At 41.9% G+C, this 23,732-nt stretch overlaps 1 protein-coding gene across 1 annotated transcript in view; it reads left to right on the forward strand.

The window, feature by feature from the left end:
* ITK (IL2 inducible T cell kinase) overlaps nucleotides 1–16,215 on the forward strand; it is a 67,405-nt gene extending 51,190 nt beyond the window's left edge. Inside the window, exons 9-17 of the mRNA XM_017644701.3 lie at nucleotides 1,639–1,721; nucleotides 3,556–3,689; nucleotides 4,066–4,140; nucleotides 5,805–5,976; nucleotides 6,365–6,581; nucleotides 7,485–7,549; nucleotides 7,640–7,758; nucleotides 10,543–10,700; nucleotides 13,715–16,215. Coding sequence (XP_017500190.1) covers nucleotides 1,639–1,721; nucleotides 3,556–3,689; nucleotides 4,066–4,140; nucleotides 5,805–5,976; nucleotides 6,365–6,581; nucleotides 7,485–7,549; nucleotides 7,640–7,758; nucleotides 10,543–10,700; nucleotides 13,715–13,786 — 1,095 coding nt within the window. The 3' untranslated portion in view covers nucleotides 13,787–16,215. The remainder of the gene's footprint in view (nucleotides 1–1,638; nucleotides 1,722–3,555; nucleotides 3,690–4,065; nucleotides 4,141–5,804; nucleotides 5,977–6,364; nucleotides 6,582–7,484; nucleotides 7,550–7,639; nucleotides 7,759–10,542; nucleotides 10,701–13,714) is intronic.
* Nucleotides 16,216–23,732: the final 7,517 nt, after the last annotated feature.

Genomic DNA, 23,732 nt, shown 5'->3' on the forward strand with positions numbered 1-23,732 from the left:
AACACTTGATAATATCTGGCATCCATGGGTAGAGGTCAGGGATGTGGCAAACACCCTAGAAGGCACCAGGGAGTTCCCACAACAAAGAATCACTAGGCCCCCAGAGTCCACAGTGCTGAGGTTGGGATAGCCTCGGGCTAGAGAACCATTCTCAGGTCCTTCTTAACCCTGAGATTCTAGAAATCAAACAATTAGCATGCCCCTCTGTGTGTAGAAAACCCACCTTTGGGACTGGGGGTGGTGGGGCTTGTGTTGTTCTAAATCATATATACTTTACCCCATATACTAGAAGTGTGTGCCCACAACATGAGGTTCCTGTCTCTCTCTGGCCTTCACTGATGGCCTCATCATGTCTAAGTTAATTATATCAAAATAATAGGTTTTGCAAATATTACCAGCACAGATTTAGAGCCAGGTAGGAACAGAGCATTAGACAGAGTTAAGAGTTTAAAGTTCCCATCAGATATGAATAAACTGGCATATCCAATTATTTATATTTTAACAGAGCTGGCAAAATTGTCAGAGGGGTGACAGGTACATTCTTGGGGTTTTCCCTTCTCCCGCTTTCCTCGTGCAACTGGAAGCTTCATGTTATTTCTCCTTTTGCCCTGCAGCAAAATCAGCACTCTGGGAAGGACCTAAGGAGTGTATGTCCATTAAAGAAGGGATGAAGCTTCCCGGACAGAAAGATTTGTGCCCCTGTCAGGGAGGGGAGAAGTGGCTTCTAACATTTGTTGAATGGCATCTGGGTTAGTAGAATGAGCATGGGCTCTACTCACGTACCATATTCAAGGTTCAAATCCCAGGTCTGCCACTTACTAGTTGTGGGTCGTGAGAAAAGTCACTTAAGCTCTGTGGCACTCAGTATACTCTTTGGAAAATTAAGGATAATAACATCTAGATTGCAATGTTGTGGTAAGGGTTAGAAATATCTGCAATGAGTCTGTTAGGTAATGAGCCCCAAAAGAGCAGAGTTTCTGTCTGTGTCTTTATTCACTTCTTATATCATCACTTAGAATGTTCTCTGACCCAAGCTAGGAGCTCAAAAATATCTGTTGAAGAAACAAATGAACATGGTAGACATTACTGCTGAAAGTTAGCATCTTGCCTATGGGTTTCAGCCCCAGTCAAGTTCACTACATATGCAATGAGACTGAGAGATGACAATGGAACATTCTTGAGGTGAAAAGGTTTATACCCAACTTGGTTCCCAGGGTGGCAGGTCAATCACTAGAATCTCATCCACTCAGACCAGTCTGCATGCAGCAAGCCAGTCTCTGCCTCTAGGCCTCTCTGCCCTGCAGCCATCTCCGTCTCTGTCCTGGGCACTGCCACCACTCCAGTCTCTGCTCTCCTGTAGCCATACAGCAGCACGGCCATGCCACCATGTGGCCCAGAGCACTGGGAGGAGCTCTTTACACAGTGTCAATAGCAATGTATTGCCGACACGTGTGTAGTGAGCTAGCTGACCAGGGCCAGGTGAGGATCCTGGCCATAGGAACCTTCACTTTATCCACAGTTGTCTCTATGGCAAATGGCCAACAGCATCTCTTCCTTTCACAGGCAAGAATGTGGGGCTGGATGCATGAGCTTGGTGTGCGGTGATCACTAACTTTCTGTTCTTTCTAACCATTCCAGGGCAAAGAAGGAGCCTTCATGGTACGAGATTCCAGGACTCCGGGAACATACACAGTGTCTGTTTTCACCAAGGCTATTGTAAGGTACGGTGTTAACTCAGCTAAACAAAGGGGGCAGTGACAGGCCACCTGCAGCAACGTCAGGCAGTGTAAGAGGTAGGGGGGGTCACTAGAAATGATGTATTTTCCTTGATCCCTCTGAGAAAACCAAGGCCAGGGAGATGAAGTCACTTAGCTGGAAAGTGACAGAGCCAGATGCCAGGTTCCCCTCCCAGTTAGCATCCCTGAGTACAGAGCTCTATGGAAATAAAATACCTGGCCCTGTATCTGGTGAGTTTATAACCTATAGAAAAACAGAAAAGATACTTTCAACTGGAAGTGAGAAGTTATTAATTCTAGTTCTGGCTCTAATACAGCTACCTGCCATTTATGGAGTCCTCACTATGTGCCAGAACTTTACAGGCCGTCCCCGATCCTAGGAGGTCCTGAGGCAGCTTCTATGCTCTCTCCCATAAAAGAAGCCAAGGCTGAAGGAGCTGGCGGCGCCTCCCAGAGGCAACGCAGCTCACGTGGCCAAGCCGCCTTCATGCTCCAGCCTGCTGGCGGCAGGGCTCCCGCTGCTCGTCTGCCCCTCTCTGGGACCTCACTTTCCTTCTCTGTGAAATGATGTCTTAGGGCTTCTCTAGGTCTCCAATTCTCTGCTTATTAGAAAATTAGTAAGAACAAAGTAATTTGACAATGACCGAAGTCTAATAAGAATTAGAAGAAGAGAAAAAAGTTAATCATCAAGGTGTCCTCAGAGAATACCCCTTGGAGGACAAAGGACATGAGCCAGGCTTGGAGTGCAAGCAGGGTTTAGGCAGGTGGGGAAGAGCAAGGGCCCTGTCCATGGATGGGACGGAAAGCCCCTTGCTCAGCCTTGCCGGGGGACAGTGCGGAGAGTGACCTACCTCTCTGTAAAGGATGGTGGAGAAGGAGTGAAAAAGTCTGTGCTGGCGGTCTGCAAGACCACCCCAAGCTGGATGACTCACCCGCAAGATTCACAGGGCTCAGCATATAGTTATACTCGAGGCTGAGATTTATTACAGTGAAAGGATGCAAACAAAGCCAGAGCAGCAAAGGGAAAGGCACGGGAGCAAAATCCAGGGGAAGCCCAGTGCAAACTTCCAAGAGGCCTTCCTCACGGGAGTCACACAGTAGGTGCTTGATTCCTCCAGAAACAATTACAACAATGGGGTGACACAAAGGGGTGAAGTGATGTCTCCCAGAGAAGCTCGTGAGGGTCCCAGAGCCCAGGGATTTTGTGAGTCACGTAGGTTGTCACATAGGTCCCCTCTCCCTAGCACAGAGCAAAATTCCCGACTCCTAGAAGAAAAGCAGGTGTTGAGCATAAACTGCACTGTTGGTACAAACAGTTTAGGCCAGGGAGCCATCCTTATCAGTTAGAAAATGATGAGAGGCCTTCTGAAATCCCAATTCACAGATGCCAGCAAAGGCCAGCCTTGCCAGCAGGCCCCGCTAAGGACAGCATTCGGGGCTGTTGTGTTAACCCCCTGGTACACAAAGTCCAGTTAGTACAAAGGGGCCCAAGATGTTTCCTTAACACATGCTGACAATTACTTAAATCCACACGGCAGGGAAGGCACACATCTGAGACCATCCCCCGTTCTGTGCTTGTGGAAGAAACGTCCCCAGTTCATCACAGCACTGATTCTAACAGGGTCCAGAGGCAGCCTCAGAGTCCTTTTTAATACAGTGCCTGGGGCCAACCTGTTAACAAAGGTACACAGGTTGAACTCTAGCCGCCATCCTTGTGAGAGGTTAAAAACCACAGCTGATGGGAATCTGGTACTAGCAGACATTTTTGTGTCTAAACATTGCTTCTCAATAATCGCTTTATTTGTTTTATTTGTTGAAGTGAGACCAACCCTTGTATAAAGCACTATCACATCAAGGAAACAAATGACAACCCGAAGCGGTATTACGTGGCTGAAAAATACGTGTTTGATTCTATCCCTCTCCTCATCAATTATCACCAACACAATGGAGGAGGTGAGTTCTACAGGCCAGGCCTGAGGGGGACTCTCACGGTGGAACTTGGAGAAAGGTGACAAATGCCAGCAGGGTTGCTTCACCTCAGACAGCTGGCTGTAAATAATCCATAAATAATACTAAATATACAAATGGAGGATGCCAAACATTTGATTATATCGCATATTGGCAAATTCTGCTCTTGGGATCATGGTATCTCACCACCCGCCCACCTGTTTTTATGGCTTTCCTCCGGGAGGCTGTGATTGTGATTGGGCTTTTGAGATTTGTTTTTCACAATAAAAGTAGTTTTTGCATTGGATTAAATTTTTCCTAGTGATTTAACTTGCCTCAGTAAAACTCTTAACTACCACCTTTCACTCTTTAATCGACCCAGGACTGGTCACAAGACTCCGGTATCCAGTTTGTTCCTGGAGGGAGAAAGCCCCGGTCACAGCAGGACTGAGATATGGTGAGCAGTACATTCAGGGTTGTTATGTACTTGTACTAACTCACACCCCTAAAGGTCTGGGAAAATTCTAAAGGGACTTCCCATGAACTTAACTATTCCCCGATTTAACATGACTATTAAAGTAGGTACACTGCGTATCTGGAGATCGTGTGCACAAATGAACATTTACAATGTCTGTAAGAGAGATGTATATGTACGAGCACATTTATCTAGACCAAATCAGCATCTATTGGCTTTAGGCAAGAGTTCAGCAGTGAAGTGTTCATTAGGCATCTGCTTTGCACAGAGCACTCCCCTATATGGTATAGAAAAAAAATATTACAAAACAGTGCCTTAGCACCATGTTCCCACCTGTCTTCCAAAACTTCTGTATCATCTAGCTCGTTGGGTATGGATCCATTGCAAGAGCCAGAGCTGGGAGCATTGTGAAGTGTTTGTCTGCATACACGTGTTACATTTTTTTCCCAGTGCCTTTAGGCAGGGCATGCATCTATAGGCCCTATGTTCCTTCCTGTCCTATGGAACTGCTTCACTCATCTGCCTGGAACCTGAAGGCATTGGAGTATGCATCCCCTGCTCCAAATTGTGCTGGTTGAGGAGAAGACTGGTGTAATTCTCATTTTGTATCTCCTAGATTGGTGGTTCTCAAAGTCCAGTGTGCATCAAAGTCACTGGAGATCCGTATTTAAAATGCTGACTCCCAGTGCCTATCTGACAATTACCAAAGTACAACCCCAAACAGAGGAGTCCTGGCATCTGCATTTTAGACAGGTGCCCTTGGTGATTTTGATGGGGGATAGAAGGTACTACTTTGAGAAACTTTGCCATGGGCTCTGCATCCCTAACCAGCACCACATCTGGCACACAGTAGGTTCTTGGTAATGTTTTATGTTGTGTCTCTGCTTCCAAGAGGTAGAAATTGAGCTGTTTATGGTACTTGACCAAACTTCAGGAAAAGATAATGTCTCTTTAGCTGCTTTACAAAGATAAGGTTGTTTCTGATAGCTATAGACTCCCAATATATCTGTGCTGGATGGGATCTCAGAGATTGTCTTATGAACCCACTCATTTTGTCAGTGTGAAAACCAAAACTCAGATCCCTTCTTTTCATTTACTGAACATTTATTGAACACCTACCACATGTCCAATACCATGCCGGCTTGTACTACTGTACCAGCCCTCTGGGAATCCACATCCTTATCCCCTGCCCCCACCCCTGCTCAGGTCCAGCAGAGGGCTGTGTACATAGTAGATGCTCTTGATGAATAAATGAATGAATGATCAGCTCAAATGAAATTTGCTCTATGTGAAAAATGACAATAAAAAATTTTCAAACAAGTATAGAAAATGGTTGGGACCTTACCAGAGCCCTTTCATTTACTTTCTTTGATATCTTGATAATGTCATCCCCCTTTCTCTTTCCATGTAATCTTTCCACATACATTTTTCATAGTTTTAAATGCATATCCCGTGTTATCATCTGGAAAAAAAGATAATATCCATCTCTCTATGATAGTTCTAAGTTCAAGGCTTATACTATTTGCCATCTTTTGGTTATGTTAGCAATAGGCTAACATTCTACATAGGGCTACACAATCTCCTGACAGCCCTATGCATCACATCTTCTGCTTGCCAACCCTGAGAGCCCTCTCTCTCTCTTCCAGGGAAATGGGTGATCGATCCTTCGGAGCTCACTTTCGTGCAGGAGATTGGCAGCGGGCAGTTTGGGTTGGTACATCTTGGCTACTGGCTGAACAAGGACAAGGTAGCCATCAAAACCATTCAGGAAGGGGCTATGTCAGAAGAGGACTTCATAGAGGAAGCTGAAGTCATGATGTGAGTGGCCTCATGCAAGTATGCAAGTATGTGTTGGGGAGGATATTCTGTGCTGTGTTCTGTAAATGCCATTCTGATGTCATGCTATGCCACTTCCCTGCTGAAATCCAGTGATGACTTCCTGTGACAGGGAGAATAAAATCGAACTCCTCACCATGGTCTACAAGCCTGTCATGGTCTGGCCCTGTCTGATCCCCATTCTCATCTCCTACCCATCTCTCCTCTGGCCTATGATACATTAGCCACACTGGCCTCTGTCAGTCCTCACTCATGACAGCTGACCTCCTGCCGTCCTTCAGGTCTTAATGACATGTTTTTGTTTTGGTGAGGGAATGCATTTTTGGGAGACGGAGTTTAGACCATCTTTCCCCTTGCCTTTTTCCTCCAGGAAACTCTCTCACCCCAAACTGGTCCAGCTCTATGGGGTATGCCTGGAGCAGGCCCCCATCTGCCTGGTGTTTGAGTTCATGGAGCATGGCTGTCTGTCAGATCACCTGCGCAGTCAGCGGGGGCTCTTTGCTGCAGAGACCCTGCTGGGCATGTGCCTGGATGTGTGTGAGGGAATGGCTTACCTGGAAGAGGCATGTGTTATCCACAGAGATCTGGTAAGAGGGTGCCAGGTGAACACCTATAAGTCTAAGGTGAAGGGGTATGTCACACTGAAATGCAGAGCTACCAATATTGGGAATGCATTAATCAATAATAAGTCCCAGGGCATCTCCCTTCCCCTCCCAACTTCTTCCTTCCTCCACCCACTTTGGGCTGTCTTGGGGGCTGTGTTTCATGAGCACTCAGACCTGCTTTGTTTCCAGCCCCACCTCTTTCATCCTCTGCGTCTAAGCCTACATTCTCCCAACATGAAGCTAACAGCCTCTCCTTAACTGCTCTGTGCCTTAGTTTCTTCCTGATAAAATGAAAGAAATGGACATGTGCAGTTTTGCTCAGTGTTATCCAAAGATCTACCAGAATCACCCTCAGAATCTTGCTCAGGAATATTCATTTAAACGTGTCCCCCTATGATTGAAATTGGGGACTCACTGGAGTCTTTTATGGCTAAGGACTCTTCCAGTGTAACATTCTGTGATACTTATTGAGGACTAGGTTCTTCCCTTATTGAGGAACAGTTTTAGGAAGATTAGCAAACTCGAAACATTCTTATTTCAGGCAAATGGGTGGCAGTTTCTCATGCCATTCCTAATGTTAACATTTCCTACTGCATCAGGTTGCATTAGAGGACATTGCTGGCTAGACAACACCATGGATTTCTAATTAGGATTCTAAGAATGAAGATAAAAGATCAGATTTACTCATCCTGATAAAGGATCTCACACAGCCAACTTTTTGGCAAACGTTCATCAGGTGCTGTTGAAGCTTAATCAACATTTGTAGAGCTCCTCAATACCCTCCTGCAACAGAGCCTAGAAAAGCAAAGGGCTATGATTACAGGAGACTGTAATTGCTGATTACCCACCAACTGTTTTTCGTTCCCTTTGTTTGCATCTTTCCAGGCTGCCCGAAACTGCTTAGTGGGAGAGAACCAAGTCATCAAGGTGTCTGACTTTGGGATGACAAGGTAATGCAGGGATGTGGGGCCCCCAGTGTCTCAGGAATGGGGCACAGGCCCTCAGAGTATTCGAACATATTCTGTCCGCTCTCATCCCAGGTTTGTCCTTGATGATCAATACACCAGTTCCACAGGCACCAAATTCCCCGTGAAGTGGGCCTCCCCAGAAGTCTTCTCCTTCAGTCGCTACAGCAGCAAGTCAGATGTGTGGTCATTTGGTGAGTATCATTCTGGTCCACCCCCATGTAATCTAGAACTGCCAGCCAGCTGTTTTATTTGTGTCAAATTTAAGCAACTACTTGCCTGGAACTCAGGATGCTGAGGGAGTCCCACTGATAGTTTGGGAGTAGTAACAGCTCTGAAAAGTAAGCAGAGGGCCTCATTATTGTATTTGTTCTTGGTGATCTATGAAATGGGGGTAAAAATGAGAGAGGAAACAGGATTCTGGTGACACCTTCTATGAGATTAAAAGCTAGAAGAGTCAGGTGATTAGAATATGCATTCCTTTAGGGGTGGGACCTTATTTTGTCCAACATTATATTCTCACATTTAATCCTCAGTAACTGTTTTATTCATTCATTTGACACTGATTCATTGAGCATCCACTACATGCCAGGGGCTAATCTAGGTGCTTACAATGCAGTGCTGCGTAGGATAGAAAAGATGCCTCTTCTCTTGGAGTTAAATTTTAAGGGGAGACATAACAATTACGTAAACAAGCTAATAGTTATGTATATAAGATAGAGTCAGGCAATAATAAGTAAGTGCTATAATTAAACAAAAAAGTAAGGGGATAGAGAGTGACTGGAAGGGTCTGTTTTAAATAGCTTGATCTGGGAAGGCATCTCTGGGCAGGTGACTGTAGAGCAGAGGTCTGGAATGATGAGAGGGAGCCTTCCCCATATGAAGATCCAGGGAACAGTGTCCCTGACAGAGGAACCAGCAAGTGAAAAAGCTTGGTGTGTCCAAAGGAAAGGGTGGTACTGTCTTAGAGGAAAACTAGAGGGCTCTGAAATTGGAAGTCCATAATAATGTAATTCGAATTTCTGATAATCGCAAGTGAGCATTAATGAGAGGCAAAATGAATGGTGGTGTGAAAGGAAATACTAAATATCCTTGCTGGATTTGTCATGTCACCCTAAGCCACTGTCTGTGTGTACTAAAATATGCACAAAAATATACCAGACAATCTCTTTCATTGGATAACAAGAAGGGTTATATCTTGGACTGGAACGGGTGAAGTTCGATCTTGCCATTATATATGAAGGGAAAGTTTGCCAAGTGTGTTGACCAATAGTAGAGCCAAGGGGAAGCTGACTAATTAAATCTCTTAGGAGAAGAACTAGTTTTAAAGGCTTCAGCATTTTAGAATATCCATTTCCAACAAACAAATGGTTTTTTTAATTTTGAGTCCTTTTGAACTGTTCCTTAAAACAGCTTCCCTGTTTGACAGCCTAGCCTTAGCTGTGACTTTGTTGGTCAAATTTAAGTTACAGAAGAAACTTGGGAGAAATAAAATGGCACTAGAGCAATCTCAAAAGATTCTCCCTTCCCCAGGTCATCAAACTAGGAGGGATATAGCTGGAGAGCAGCTGGTCCCCTGCACCAAGCTGGATGTCCCAGAAAGAGGTGTTCGCAGCCATGCCATTTTGACACATTCACCTGCTGACCCTGAATGGGGTTTATTCTGCCAGAGGTTGTCAGCCTGGGAATTTTATGCTGCATCTTATAATTAGAGGGTTGAACTAAAGTCCACCCTTGCCTATAGGCTGTGTCATCTCAAGTGTGCAAAGAGGAGGTTGACTGGTGGCAGTGAGTAGAAAGGGTGAGAAAGCCAGAGTATCAAGCTTGAGAAACAGAAACCTGGATGGATTGAGAGCTTGATGCCAGCCTCAAGGCCATTGGATTGGCATGCAGTTTAAGGGTTTTGCCCTAATTAGCTGTGCTATTTAAAGCAAGTCCAGTAACTTCTTCGGGCCTCACTCAATTTCTCCTCAATACATCGCAAGGTTTGCATGAAAGCAATTGTTTTCAAACCAGCTTTGAGCAGCAGACTCATTTTTCAAAGAAATCTCACTAAAAATCCTAGTATGCTGGGGTGCTAAACAGTCTTAATTACAGTCAGGTTCTGGATTTCCAAAACTCCCAAGGCACCTCTGAAGACCCCTTAGAAATTCTGATCCAGTGGTCTGGACTGAGGCCAAATATCTTTCATTTGAACAACCTTCTGGAGTGATTTTTATTCAGGCATTTTGGGGTCATCCTTTGGAAAACTCTGCCCTAAGGGCCTCTGGAATATGCTTTGAAGACAGTGGGTTAGGTGATCTGCAAGCTCTGTTCCCACTCTGACATTTTATGAAAATATTAACACATTAATCAAAGTTGGGTGTGACATTTTTACTGAGGGCAGAAAAGCAAAAGGGATTAAATCAAAGGTTAAAAATAAACAACCTGATGATGCATTTTTCTTGGTCTACTCAGTATTTTTAAAAATCAAATTGAGTTTGTATTTTGAAACCCTCAATTTATGACATCTTTTTAAAAATCAGAAAATGCGGCAATCCTGAGCCCTCATTCCCATGATGCCAGCCTCAACCCATGAACCCTAGCTGGGTGGAGCTAAATCGCATCTGTTTCCTTAAGACAGAACTTTTGCCCTCAAGTTGTCTGCAGTCCCCTTATGAGGTGCACCTCATCCACTTACAATATGTGTAGACATTTGAGTTTTATGCCCTCTGCAACTTTTAGTAGTAACATTTGAGTTAAATATAACAAAGGGCTGAGCTTGAAAATTCTTTACCACTAGGAAGATTGGGAAATCTCTGCTCTTTAGAAATAGTACAGACCTAATGAGCCTCAGATGGCTTGCTATTGGACTTCCTGAAGGTAGGAACTTGGATCTTAATGTCAAGGAGTCTGTGGTTCCGAGATGTAGGTTTGTTTGTTTGCTATTTGTAAACTTTATCACTCACTATCTGTGCTGCACTCACCACTTCTTGTAGGTGTGCTGATGTGGGAAGTCTTCAGCGAAGGCAAAATCCCATATGAAAACCGAAGCAACTCGGAGGTGGTGGAAGACATTACTACTGGATTTCGTTTATACAAGCCACGGCTGGCCTCCTCACATCTCTACCAGATCATGAATTATTGCTGGAAAGAGGTCAGTGAAGGAAATGGTTTCCCCCTGCATTATAATCTACAATGTCAGGGTCTGCCCTCTTCCCTACAGAAAGGGACCCTCTTAGGAGGATGGGCAGCAGAGTTGAGTAAAAGATTAACAAGAAAGTGACTTTGAGCATCTATTAACTAAAGAGGCCCCCCAGCCCTAAAAGAGTTGGCAGTGACCTTAAATATTATCTGACTTGCAATATAAGGTCACAAACCATCAACATACTGTGAGAGAGGAAGAAGGGGGAAGGCCTTTGTCAAGATGTCAATTTTCTGAGGAAAAGGTACACCTGTAACATCATAAAACCATTAGGTATACAGGAAATTAGTTCTGTAAGTTGGTGAATGGGAATCCACTTGTGCTGTGAAAATATTAAAATGACTTAAGTTCATTTCATTCGTTCAACAATTCTGAGCGGGTAGCCAATCACTCTGCACGTCTCATGCCTGGGTTGCAGGCTGTGCCTTAAGCAGTATCAGCATGATGAGTCTTAGATGGGTTTTGTTGAAGGGTAACAAGCTAGGACTGAGAAAATATAGGATACTTGGACTTTGTCTCAACTTTACCATTTCTCAGTCATTAATCTTGGACAATTATCTGCATCTCCTTTTTCTTACTGGTAAGAGAATTAAATCATGCTTGATCCGTATGTTCATAGAGCTCTTATAATCAGGCACAAACAAACAATAAAGACATAAAGAAGGGCCAACAAACAAATTCAGTTCACAGGATTATATACTATAATAATTAGGAGAGCTGACATTATGTAGCACTTTTTTTTAACGTCTTTCATTGTTTTTTTTAATTAATAGACATTATTGTTTACAAGTTTAAGATTTATAGAAAAATTGCACAAATAGTACACAGAGTTCCCATATACCCTCCTCCTATTAATGACAAATTGTGTTAGTATGATACATTTGTTATAATAAATCGATACATTATTATTAACTAAAGCCTATAGGTTCATTCTTTGTGTTGTACAGTTGTATAAGTTTTGCAAATGTATAATTTCATGAATCTACCATTAAAATAAAATTACATAGGAAATAACTTCACTACCCTAAAATCCACTGTGCTTCACCTATTTATCCCTTCTTCCTTTCTCAAATCCCTGGCAACTATCAATCTTTTAATTATCCAAGTTTTGCCTTTTCCGGAATGTCATATTGTTGGGATCATGTAGTATGTAGCCTTCTCAGATTGGCTTCTTTCATTTAGCAGTAAGCATTTAAGATTCCCTCATGTCTTTTCATGGCTTCATAGCACATTTCTTTTTATCACCGAATAATTCATTGTCTGGGTGTGCCACCGTTTTTCATCCATTCACGTACTGAAGACTACCTTGATTGCTTCCAGTTTAGGGCAATTATGAATAAACCTTCTATAAATATTTGTGTGCAGGTTTTTGTGTGGACATAAATTTTCAGCTCAATTGGGTAAATATCTAGGCGTGTGATTGCTGGATCATAAGATAGCACTGTCTAGCTTTGTAAGAAACTGCCAAGCGGTCTTCCTTAGCGGTTGTTGTACAGTTTGCACACTCACCAGCAATGAGAGTTCATGTTGCTCCTCCAACATTTGGTGTTATTAGTGTTTTGGATTTTAGCCATTCTAATGAGTATATAGTAGTATCTTCTTGTTTTAATTAGTAATTCCCTAATGACATATGATGTTAAGCATCCTTTAATATGCTTATTTGTCATTTGTGTGCTTTCTTTGATAAGGTGTCTATTTAGATCTGCCCATTTTTTAATTGGGCTCTTTTCTTGCTTTAAGCTTGAAGAGGTATTTATATATTTTGAATATAAGCTTTTTATAAAATATGTGTTTTGAAAATATTTTCTCCCAGCCTATGGCTTTTTTTCATTCTTTTAACAATGTCTTTTACAGAATAGAGGTTTGTAATTTTAACAAAGTTCAACATCAATTTTTTTCTTTCATGAATTGTGCTTTTGTTGTTCTGTCTAAAAGATCATTGCTAAACTCAAGTTTTCTTCTATGTTATCTTCTAGAAGTTTTATAATTTTTGCATTTTACATTTAGGTCTATGATCCATTCTCAGTTAATTGTTGTGAAGGATGTAAAGTCTGTTTCTAGAGTCATTGTATTGCATGTGGATGTCCAATGATGTCCAGCATCATTTGTTAAAAATATTTCCCTTTCTCCATTAAATTGCCTTTGCTCTTTTGTCAAAGATCAGTTGACTGTATCCATGTAGGTCTATTTCTGGGCTGTCAACTCTGTTCCATTGATCTATTTGTCTATTCTTTCACCAATACCACACTGTCTCGACTACTGCAGCTTTAGTTAAGTCTTAAAGTCAGGTAGTGTCAGTCTTCCAACTTTGTTCTTCTTCAGTATTATTTTGGCTACCCTAAGTCTTTGGCCTTTTCAATAAACTTTAGTCAATTTGTCAAAATCTACAAAATAACATGCTGGGATTCTGATTGTGATTGTGTTGAATCTATGGATCCAGTTGAGAAGAAATGACTTCTTAGCAATATGAAGTCTTCCTATTCGTGAACATGGAATATTTCTCCATTTATTTAGATCTTTGATTTCTTTCTTTAGAATTTTATGTTTTTCCTAATATTGATCCTATACATATTTTGTGAGATTTATACCTAAATATTTTATTTTAGGTGTTATTTAGCACTTATTTTATGATGAATTTTTATATATGATTTTATTTAATTGTCACAGCAGTCTTATTAGATACTATTATTGTCCCCATTTCATAGATGATAAAACTGAGGTTCAAAGAGGTTAAGTAATAAGCTCAAGGTCTCACAGGTAATGATGGAAAAGTTGAGATTCAAAAGTAGGCCATGTGATTCCAGAATACCTGCTGTTAACAACTTAGACATCATGCTTCAGATGCAATAAGTATGGAAGCATCTTTAATGAACAGCAGAGGGTATTGCTATTAACTCTGGTTTGTTCTGGGTTTAGCTATGACACACAAGTACAAGGAACTCAGAGTTCTTTTCTTCCTTCTCTAGAAACCAGAAGACCGGCCACCTTTCTCCAGACTTTTGAATCAACTGGCTGAAATTGCAGAATCAGGACTTTAGCGGAGACTCAGTGCCAGGCCTCAGACTGCAGAGCCTGAATGGGGAAAGGAAATCCTCCCTCTACAGAGCATTAAAAGCTGCTATCAGCCCAGGACTCCCCAAAGGCAATGGCCTGTGGCACTAGTCTCTGAGTGCCATGGAGGCAGCACCACGGCAGAAGCTGGCCCCGGGCCACAGGCAGCAGGCTCTAGCACTGAGCTGGGAGCCAGACCAGAGCAGCAGCGATGTCTCTACCCTTCCTCCAGCCCCTTGTCTTGGGTGCTGCACAGACCTCAATCCGACAGTTTTCAGGCAACATTTCTTGCACTTCTTAGAGAAATGGAGAGACAGGGGAGGACCCTGCAGTGTTATTTTTATTTTTATTTTAAACATGGGTCTAAAGTTTGTGGTCAAGGAGCTTTTTATTTGACCCAACAACACAGAACCCTGGATATGGGCGAGAGGAACAGGGGGAAGGGCTGGTGAGTTCATTCCAATCAGAAAGACTCTGCTCTGCTGTGGTGGTGCTGTGGGCCCCTGCCTCCTGCCCCAGAGGACAGTGGAGCAGCTGCGTTCACATTAGAGGCCTGGTGTTCTGAAAAGCACCTTTATGGCGTGTTACTCGCACGGTACCCTGCCACCTCTCTCTTTGAAGGGAGCACGATGGACTGGGGTGAACGGTTCTGATCCCACAGTTGGAGCACTGAGCGTTCTTTATCTGGGCAGAAAGCGGGCAACTGATGATGAGAACCAGCTGGTACAGAGAAAGGCTTCAGGCGGTTATCATTCCGATGTTCACTTTTTTTTTGAGCACCACGCCAGGAAGATCTCCATGCCTCCCCTTCTGCACAGCTCGCTTCTGTAGGTGTCCTAGGAGGAAATGATGGCTTCAGAACACCGACCCTGAGGACTCCATCACCCTTTTTTCTGGCTTCCCGGAATCAGTCCCCTCACTGCACTTTTCACCCTCGTCAACAGAGGGCAGCATTGTGTCAGACAGTGTGGCCCTGCAGAAAAATTGAAGCTTTTTTGGCCCTAGAAATTTGCAACTTTAAGGTTAAGACTTCGAGTCTCCCCACATTCTATTTGAGGAACAGGGTTCTGTTCTTTCTCAAACCATCTGGATGGAAACTGAGTTAGGCACTGAGTGGGGTACTTTCAAGATGTACACAGTTGCCTACTGATGACTGAGCACTTAAATAAGCAAAGTGACTATGTGCTGCACTATCGGCCTTACCTGCAGAATCTCACTTTATTCACCCTGAGTTCACACCAACCCTGTGAGATAGTATTATTGTTCCCATTTTACCAATAATGGAACTACCCCAAGGGAAGTATAGAGACAGATTCTATCCTACATCTGACTCCAGGGCATGTTTTCTTTATTCCCATTCAACACTGTCTCCTATTGGGGATGAAAGGGATTGCAGAGAAGATAAATGGGAAAGGGAGGTAAGCAGGAGGCTTCTGCCAATAAAGAAGTCTACATAGCACCACCAGCAGGTGATGTTTCCCCCTCATAGGCCGCTCTGGCTGGCGGCATAGCCCTCCAACTTGGACTAGGATTTTCCCTTTCCTCCTGTATATCCTCACCTTTTCAGAGTAATCACTTTGGAGTTACTCAGTTAATTAACCCTTTGATTCACCCACTTCACCAGAGTCATGTTGCCCAAAGCCATTTATAGATGAGCTTCAAAGCAGCTGTAAAAAGATTCTCCTGCAGGAGCGTAAACACTTCTTTTAATTATCGTTCCAACTGGAGCCAGCTGCCGTCTTCTTGGACACTTTTTGGGGAACGGTATTCCCTGATGTAACAGAGATTTAATGTTCCTACAGTGCTCAGATAAAACCCTTAGAGATTATTGGATAGTGTTGTAAATTAGCTCTAAATCTTACGATATTTTAACTAGCTGGAGAGTCAGATGAGTAACTTTTAACTGTAATTATTGTGACACTGGGATCCTCAAGATAAAAGTCTATCACTTAGAAGATAAGCTTACTCAACTTATCCTAATTCACCCCTATTTACTTTTTGGCATTTTGTACATTGTCTTTTGGAACCCTTAATTACAGATGATTTCTGGAACATCCAGCCGAGAAGGAAAACATTGGAATTGACTGATTTCTATGGTCTAGTTAGAAAATTCCCTCTTGCATAGTATTATTTTGTTCTCAATCAGATTCACTGGGGCCTTAACTGAATATTTCAATAATTCACCTCCCACTGTTTTATCCTGTGAAATGGGCTTCCTGCCTTTTTTTTTCCTCTCAAATTTTAAAAATAGTGCCATGTGTTCACAGGGAATCCCCTTATACAAGGCTTTGGTTCTAGATGCATTTTATTATCTTGCATTTTGTACTTTTTGAAACTATGTATTTATATTTAGATAGATTGAATATTTATTAGTGTACAGTCATTGCTATGGTTCACAATAAAAAAGTTACAGATACCTCCTGCTCTTTGTAAAACACACATTGTTAAAGGTTGGATCTAGCAAATAAACCCGTAGGTTTTAGTAAACATGGGTGCAGGGCTTGGGTTCCATATGATACTACCCAAATGTCAAACAACCAAAAATTTTCCTTAAATAAAAGTAGTTACATGGGCTCATGTTCTACAGACAAATAAATACTATATATCCTTCAACATTTGTTCAACAAGTAAATATCCATTGCTTTCTGTGTTCCTGTGATACACTGTGCTCAGTGCTGCCAAAACAAAGGTGAAAAAGACAGTCTTACTTTTAAGAAACTCCAAGTATGGTGGGGAAGACAGACATATGAACAAGTAAAATTGTAATACAGCAATTGGAGCAACAACGGAAATATGGTCAAAGAAGAGAAGAGTTCAGAAAAAGTGATGCAGTCTTTGGGGGAAGGGTGATATCAGGGGAAAGTTCCTAGAATCTTGCTACTCAAAGTGGGGGCCCTGGGCAAGTAAGAGTAGCATGACCAACTTGTAAGAAATGCAAGTTCTTCAGCATCATCCTGTGATCCACTCAACAAGAATGTGCATTTTAACAAGATCCACTGGTAATCATAAGCATATTAACGCTTGGAAAGCACTGTTACAGAGGACATAATGTCTGACTCAGTTTTAAAGATGAATTATGACCATTTTTAGGCAAGGAAGTGGCCAGAAATAAGAGAAATACTTCCCAGGTGGAGGAATGGAGGAAACAATGCATTAGGGAAGCTATTATCAGCTTACTGTCACTGGAACATAGGTGGTGTGTGTGTGTGTGTGTGTGTGTGTGTGTGTGTGTGTGTGTGGTCTCAGCAAGGGTGAGGATGACGTAAGAGATAAGCAAATTGAAACAGGTTGTAAATCTAGGGAAAGACCATATTTTAAAAGACAAAACATTGGAACTCTACATGTAGATAGAAAAGATGTCATTGAATGATATTGTACATAAAAAACCCCTAAAGAATCCACTCCAAAACTACTAGAACTAATATCTGAATTCAGCAACATTGCAGGATACAAAATTAATACACAGAAATCTATTGCATTCCTATACAGTAATGATGAATTAGCAGAAAAAGAAATCAGGAAAACAGTTCCATTCACAATTGCATCAAAAAGAATAAAATACCTAACAATAAAGCTAACCAAGGAAGTGAAAGACCTGTACTCTGAAAACTACAAGACACTCTTGAGGGAAATTAAAGAGGACACTAATAAATGGAAATATATCCCACGCTCTTGGGTAGGAAGAATTAATACTGTCAAAATAGCTATCCTGCCTAAAGCAATCTACAGATTCAGTGCAATCCCTATCAAAATACTGACAGCGTTCTTCAAGGAATTGGAACAAATACTTCTAAAATTCATATGGAACCACAAAAAACCCCAAATAGCCAAAGCAATCGTGAGAAGGAAGAATAAAGCTGGGGGGATTATGCTCCCCGACTTCAAGCTCTACTATAAAGCCACAGTAATCAAGACAATTTGGTACTGGCACAAGAACAGACCCATAGACCAATGGAACAGAATAGAGAGCCCAGATATAGACCCACACATATATGGCCTATTAATATATGATAAAAGAGCCATGGACATACAATGTGGAAATGACAGCCTCTTCAACAGCTGGTGTTAGCAAAACTGGACAGCTACATGTAAGAGAATGAAACTGGATTATTGTCTAACTCTATACATAAAAGTAAACTCGAAATGGATCAAAGACTTGAATGTAAGTCATGATAACATAAAACTCTAAGAAGAAAACATAGGAAAAACTCTCTTGAATATAAAAATGAGCAACTCTTTCATGAATATATCTCCCCAGGCAAGGTAAACAAAAGCAAAAATGAACAAGTGGGACTATCAAACTAAAAAGCTTCTGTAGAGCAAAGGGCACCATCAGCAGAACAAAAAGGCATCCTACAACAGAGACCATAATGGGGTATATGGGGGGGACTTGGTGATGGGCAAAGTCTAATACACATAATGTTCCTCATGTAATTGTAGATTAATGATACCAAAATAAAAACAAATTAAAAATTAAAAAAAGATATTAAAAAAAGGCATCCTACAGTATTGGTGAATATATTCATAAATGACATATCCAATAAGGGGTTGACATCCAAAATATATAAAGAGCTCACATGCCTCAATAACCAAAAAGCAAATAACCCAATTAAAAAATGGGCAGAGGATCTGAACAGACACTTCTCCAAAGAAGAAATTCAGATGGCCAACAGGCACATGAAAAGATGCTCCACATCACTAATCTTCAGAGAAATGCAAATTAAAACCACAATGAGATATCACCTCACACCAGTAAGGATAGCCAACATCGGAAAGATAGGCAACAACAAATGCCTGTGGCGAGGAGGCAAAGTAAGGGGAACCCTCCTACACTGCTGGTGGGAATGTAAATTAGTCCTTCAACCATTATGGAAAGCAGTATGGAGGTTCCTCAAAAAACTCAAAATAGAAATACCATTTGACCCAGGAATTCCACTCCTAGGAATTTACCCTAAGAAAACAGGATCCCAGATTCAAAAAGACACATGCTCCTGTATGTTTATCACAGCACTATTTACAATAGCCAAGATATGGAAGCAACCTAAGTGTCCTTCAGTAGATGAATGGATAAAGAAGAGGTACATATACACAGTGGAATATTATTCAGCCATAAGAAGAAAACAAATCCTACCATTTGCAACAACATGGATGGAACTAAAGGGTTTTATGCTCAGTGAAATAAGCCAGGCAGAGAAAGACAAGTACCAAATGATTTCACTCATCTGTGGTGTATAACAACAAAGGAAAAACTGAAGGAACAAAACAACAGCAGACTCATAGAACCCAAGAATGGACTAGAGGTTACCAAAGGGAAAGGGACCAGGGGCGATGGGTCAGAAGGGAGAGATAAGGGGAATAAGGAAGGGGTATAATGATTAGAACACATAATGGGGAACACAGGGAAGGCAGTATAGCACAGAGAAGATAAGTAGGGACTCTATAGCATCTTACTATGCTATTGGAGAGTAACTGTATGGGGTATGTGGTAGGGACTTGATAATAGGGGGGAATCTAGTAACCACAATGTTGCTCATGTGAAACCTTAGCATAAGATTGTATATCAGTGATACAATGATACCTTAATAAAAAAAAACAAAAGAAAAAAACCATGGGATCTGGTAGTAAAAAAAAAAGGAAAGGTGTCATTGAGCAATGAGAAAAGATCGTATTTGCTTTTAAAAATATTTCTGGCAGCAGAGTGGGGAGTGCATTTGAGAGAGGTGAAGCTAGTGGAAGAGAAACCAATTTGGAGATTATTTTTGTCTTGTTCCTAGTACCAGATCCCATCCACTGTCATCTGCTATGTGGGTGACTTGTGGAAATTGTGATTTAGAGTACTTCAGTCACAGTTGGACAGCAATGAATAGCTGTTTCCTTCCTTCTTTGAATACTGGTGAAATAAAAACTGGATTATTGTAGTTTTGGTATGTTGAGCTCTCCCTCTGCCTTTCAGTTCACCAAATGCCCACATCCACTGCAGGAGCCAGTTTGTGCACCAGAGAAGCCTTAGGCATTGGTGAGAAAGCCTGTGGCTTCCACACAGTTCTTTGTGGGAATCACCTCTGCGCTTGACTCCCACCAACAAATGATTCAGATGGGAAACTTCTAAAGCAGATCTGCTTCTTGGAGCATTTATCCTGCAGATGCTACCCTCCCTCGAATCACACAAAGCCACCATTCTGAAGGAAAAGAACATACCCCTGTCAGCAAGATGGGTGGTTGTGTGTATCAGTATGTGCAGAAGAAGCTGCAGGTACCCCAGCTGACGGGCTCAGGAAGGCTATCTGATCAGAGAGAGAGGGTTGAGGTTGAAGCCGCATTCCCATAGAAAGCACATGTGTTTATTTAAAGTAAACAGTTGACCCTTGAACAACATGGATTTGAACTGCATGGGTCCACTTGTACATGGACTTTTTTCAATAAATAAATCAGAAAAGTTTTTGGAGAGTTGAAACAATTTGAAAAAAAAAAACATTTACTTTTCTCTAGTTTATTTAATAGTATGAATACAGTATATAATATATGTAACATATGAATGTAACATACAAAATACCTGTTAACCGACTGTTTTCTGTGAGGCTTCCTGTCAACAGCAGGCTATCAGTAGTTAAATCAGTCCCCCAATCCCCTGTTGTTCAAACGTCAGCTGTGTATTTATTTGCAGTGGCCTTGAGGGAGGTGCTGGACATTTGGTATACCAATGCCCCCTTCCCAAAGCCACCCCTTGGTGGCAGCACTGTGTGCATGTGTGTGTGTGTGTGTGTGTGCGCACACACACGCGCGCACTCATGTTCAATAACTGAGAATCTCCCCAAATCGTGATGTGTAGTTAGCTTGTGGGATTCAGAATCATACAGACATAGTTAGAAGGGGTGTTAGAGACCATTTATCTATTTCATACATAGTCACTATTCACCCGCTATTGCTTGGCACTCTCTCAGGTGCATGAAATATCTTATCAGTTAGGGACCAAACATGTCACACTCAAATCAAGATAATTCAAGGAGGGCTTATTTACAAAAGGATCATTTAAAACAGTGTTGGTCAGGTTTAAAAGTGGTTCTGAGGAAAATAATAACCAAGGAGTAGTTGCCACTCCTAGGCCTGAAGAGATGAGGAGGGGACGTGGTCCCTTGAGTGCAGGAGCTGAGAGTCAATGGGGAAGGTTGTCTTGAAAGGAGAGGACATTAAGCGAAGGACGAGAGGAAGCCCAAGGCAGCATCACAAGAGGAAGCAGAGGAATAAATGTGTCGACTCCACTCTTCACCCCACCCCCACCCCCATCAAGGGCTGGCCCTTCCAGTTGGCCAAACCCAGCTGGAAGCCAGAGGGTAAGGAGATGCTCATAGAGTCGTCCACTGAGGTCAGTGCCCAAGGGAGACGGCTGGGTGAAAGGGCAGAACAGGTCTGGGAGAGCTAGAGAAGACTTCCAGTACAAACAAGAAGCCCTCGGGCGAGTAAAAATGTCCAAAACATACACAGATACAGTTGATCCTCATCTGCAGATTCCATACTTGCGAATATGCCCAGTCCCTGAAATTTATTTGAAACCCCAAATCAGTTCTTGCAGATCTTCCACAGTCACTATGACATGCTCGTGCACACAGCAGTGAAAAATGTGAATCGCCCTCTGTGCGTGTTCCCAGGTGAGGTCAAACAAGGCCATGCTATGCCTTCTTGCTTCAGCTCTCATGCTGTAAAAAAGCATCTTTTTAGGGCTGTACCTAATGCCACATTTTTTGCACTTGTGTATCTTTTGTTGGTGATATTGCTGCTTAAAATGGCCCCTGAGCAAAAAAGCTGAAGTGCTCTGTAGTGGTCCTAAGCCCAAGAGGCTGTAACGTGTCTTACAAGGAAAATATGTGTGTTAGGTAAGTTTCATTCAGACATGAGTTGTAATGTTGTTGACTGTGAGTTCAATGTTAGTGAATATACTACCTATATTAAGGTGTTTTTGAACAGTTTTTTGCCTAAAACAAGGTTATGAATAGATTGGTTGAGGAAAACACTGACCAGAGGTTCACAGGAACCTAACCCTTCCCCTAGGAGCCATCCATCATCCAGCATTCACTTACGCAGTGCTCATGGTGACTTTACAGAATGAAACTACCATTGAGAATCACCTGTGAATGCCAATGGTTTTCTGATGGAGCAGTGGTTACAATTCATTGAGAGTATAGAGAAAGAGTGAAAACACTGAAGGGATCCAGGAGGGCTTCACAGAGGAAGTGGTGTTTGATCTTTGCCTTGAAGGACAAATGGGAGCTCCCAAGGAGAGAGGGTTTGGAAGGACATTTCAGGCAGATAAACCAGCATGCATAAAACACACCTTATTCCTCCTTTTTCCCTTGCATTATTTTTATGTTAGGACTGGGAATGAAGTCCCAAGCCAACAGGTGCTGGCCACAATCATGGGAGAATTAGTTGAAGGAACCAAGTGATTCTGATTACTCACCCTTCACAGTGAGAACACCTCTATACCCATCTAGATCTACTAAGGAGTTTCTGATTCTTTTCATTTTGTAGACTGATTTTGAGTGCAAGTGTCCATAAGTGGAGAAAACTATACAAACATGCATTTGCTGTCCTGTTTTGTATATCTCAAAGCATTTTCCCATCTAAGATGATGTTTGATCTCGACAGCAGTTTTGGGATGGGAGTGGGGATGAGGGGTCTCACCTGACAGAAAAGGGCAGTGATCCACAGAAAGCATGCCTGAGGTAGTAGAGCTACTTAACACAATGAGATTAGAACTCAGATTTTATTCCAGTTCCTGTATTCCTCTAGAGATCACACCAAAATTCAAACTATGTTAGTAATAAATAATGATAGGTCTCACTTTTGAGCACTTATTATGACTCTGCTTAGTGTGTTATATTTATTAATTCATTTAATCTTCCAAGAACCCAACAGATACATACAGTTATGATCATCTCAACTTTACAGATGAGGAGTACAGGTTCAGAAAATTAGGGAAACCATTCATGGTCCCACAATTATAAAGTGGCAAAGTGGGGTCTTGAAGCCAGATCTGTCTGTTCCCGAATTCCATACTCCCAGCCATTCTGTGGGGTAGGGCCACCTAAGCTAGCCTCTGAGAATACAGCCTTACTGACCCCATGTACTTTGGCTAAGATATTGTATTCCAAATGCTGTTTGGAATATGCTCAGACCTCCTTATCAGTTTTTATCCAACATTATTGCAAATAGTATTTGTTTAAATTACGATGAAATGTTTTTTGCTATTAAGTTAGGTGTAAAAGATCTGACCTTCAGGGGAGGCCAGTTCTGTAGAAGCTGTGGTAAATGATCAGAGAGAAAGCAGAGAAGGGAATGCATTTCAAAATGGCCCAGGAGGTCGCTGCAATGTTTCAACAGCAAAATAGTCCTCAATATTTCATCTATAAAATAACACGGCTACTTCTTAGGAATTTGTGAGGGTGGAATGAGCCCATTTATGCAGAGTACTTTGCATAGAGCCTGGCCCTAAACAGACATCCAATATATATTACTTTAAAACATATCCTTTATCAAATTATTTCAGATCCAAAGAAGGAAAAACAGCCCAGTTTCCTGTGGAAAGAGCTGGGTCTGGATTCAGTCAGCCTTGGGCAACCCTTCCCCTTTCCCAGCCCGTTATTTCATCTGTAAAATGCAGTAGTTTTGTGCAAGTGCTCAGGGTTTATCTAATGGACAACGTAAATTGCATAACTGAACATTAAGTTTCTCTTTTCCTGCTATTTACACAAATGTTAAATACATGTAGCAAGCCCATAGCATATAAAGATTTTTTTTGTATTATTCACATTTTATCTCCATTCCATACCTTTTTCCTTCTTTCTTTTTAAAATTGGTTACTGATTAAAAACATTTTGCCTATTATTATTAATATTAGTATTTATGTTTTCTCTCTCCAGAACCAATTATTCTCAT

This window comes from Manis javanica, chromosome 1 (genome assembly GCF_040802235.1).
Source record: "Manis javanica isolate MJ-LG chromosome 1, MJ_LKY, whole genome shotgun sequence".
Classification (NCBI taxonomy): Eukaryota; Metazoa; Chordata; class Mammalia; order Pholidota; family Manidae; genus Manis; species Manis javanica.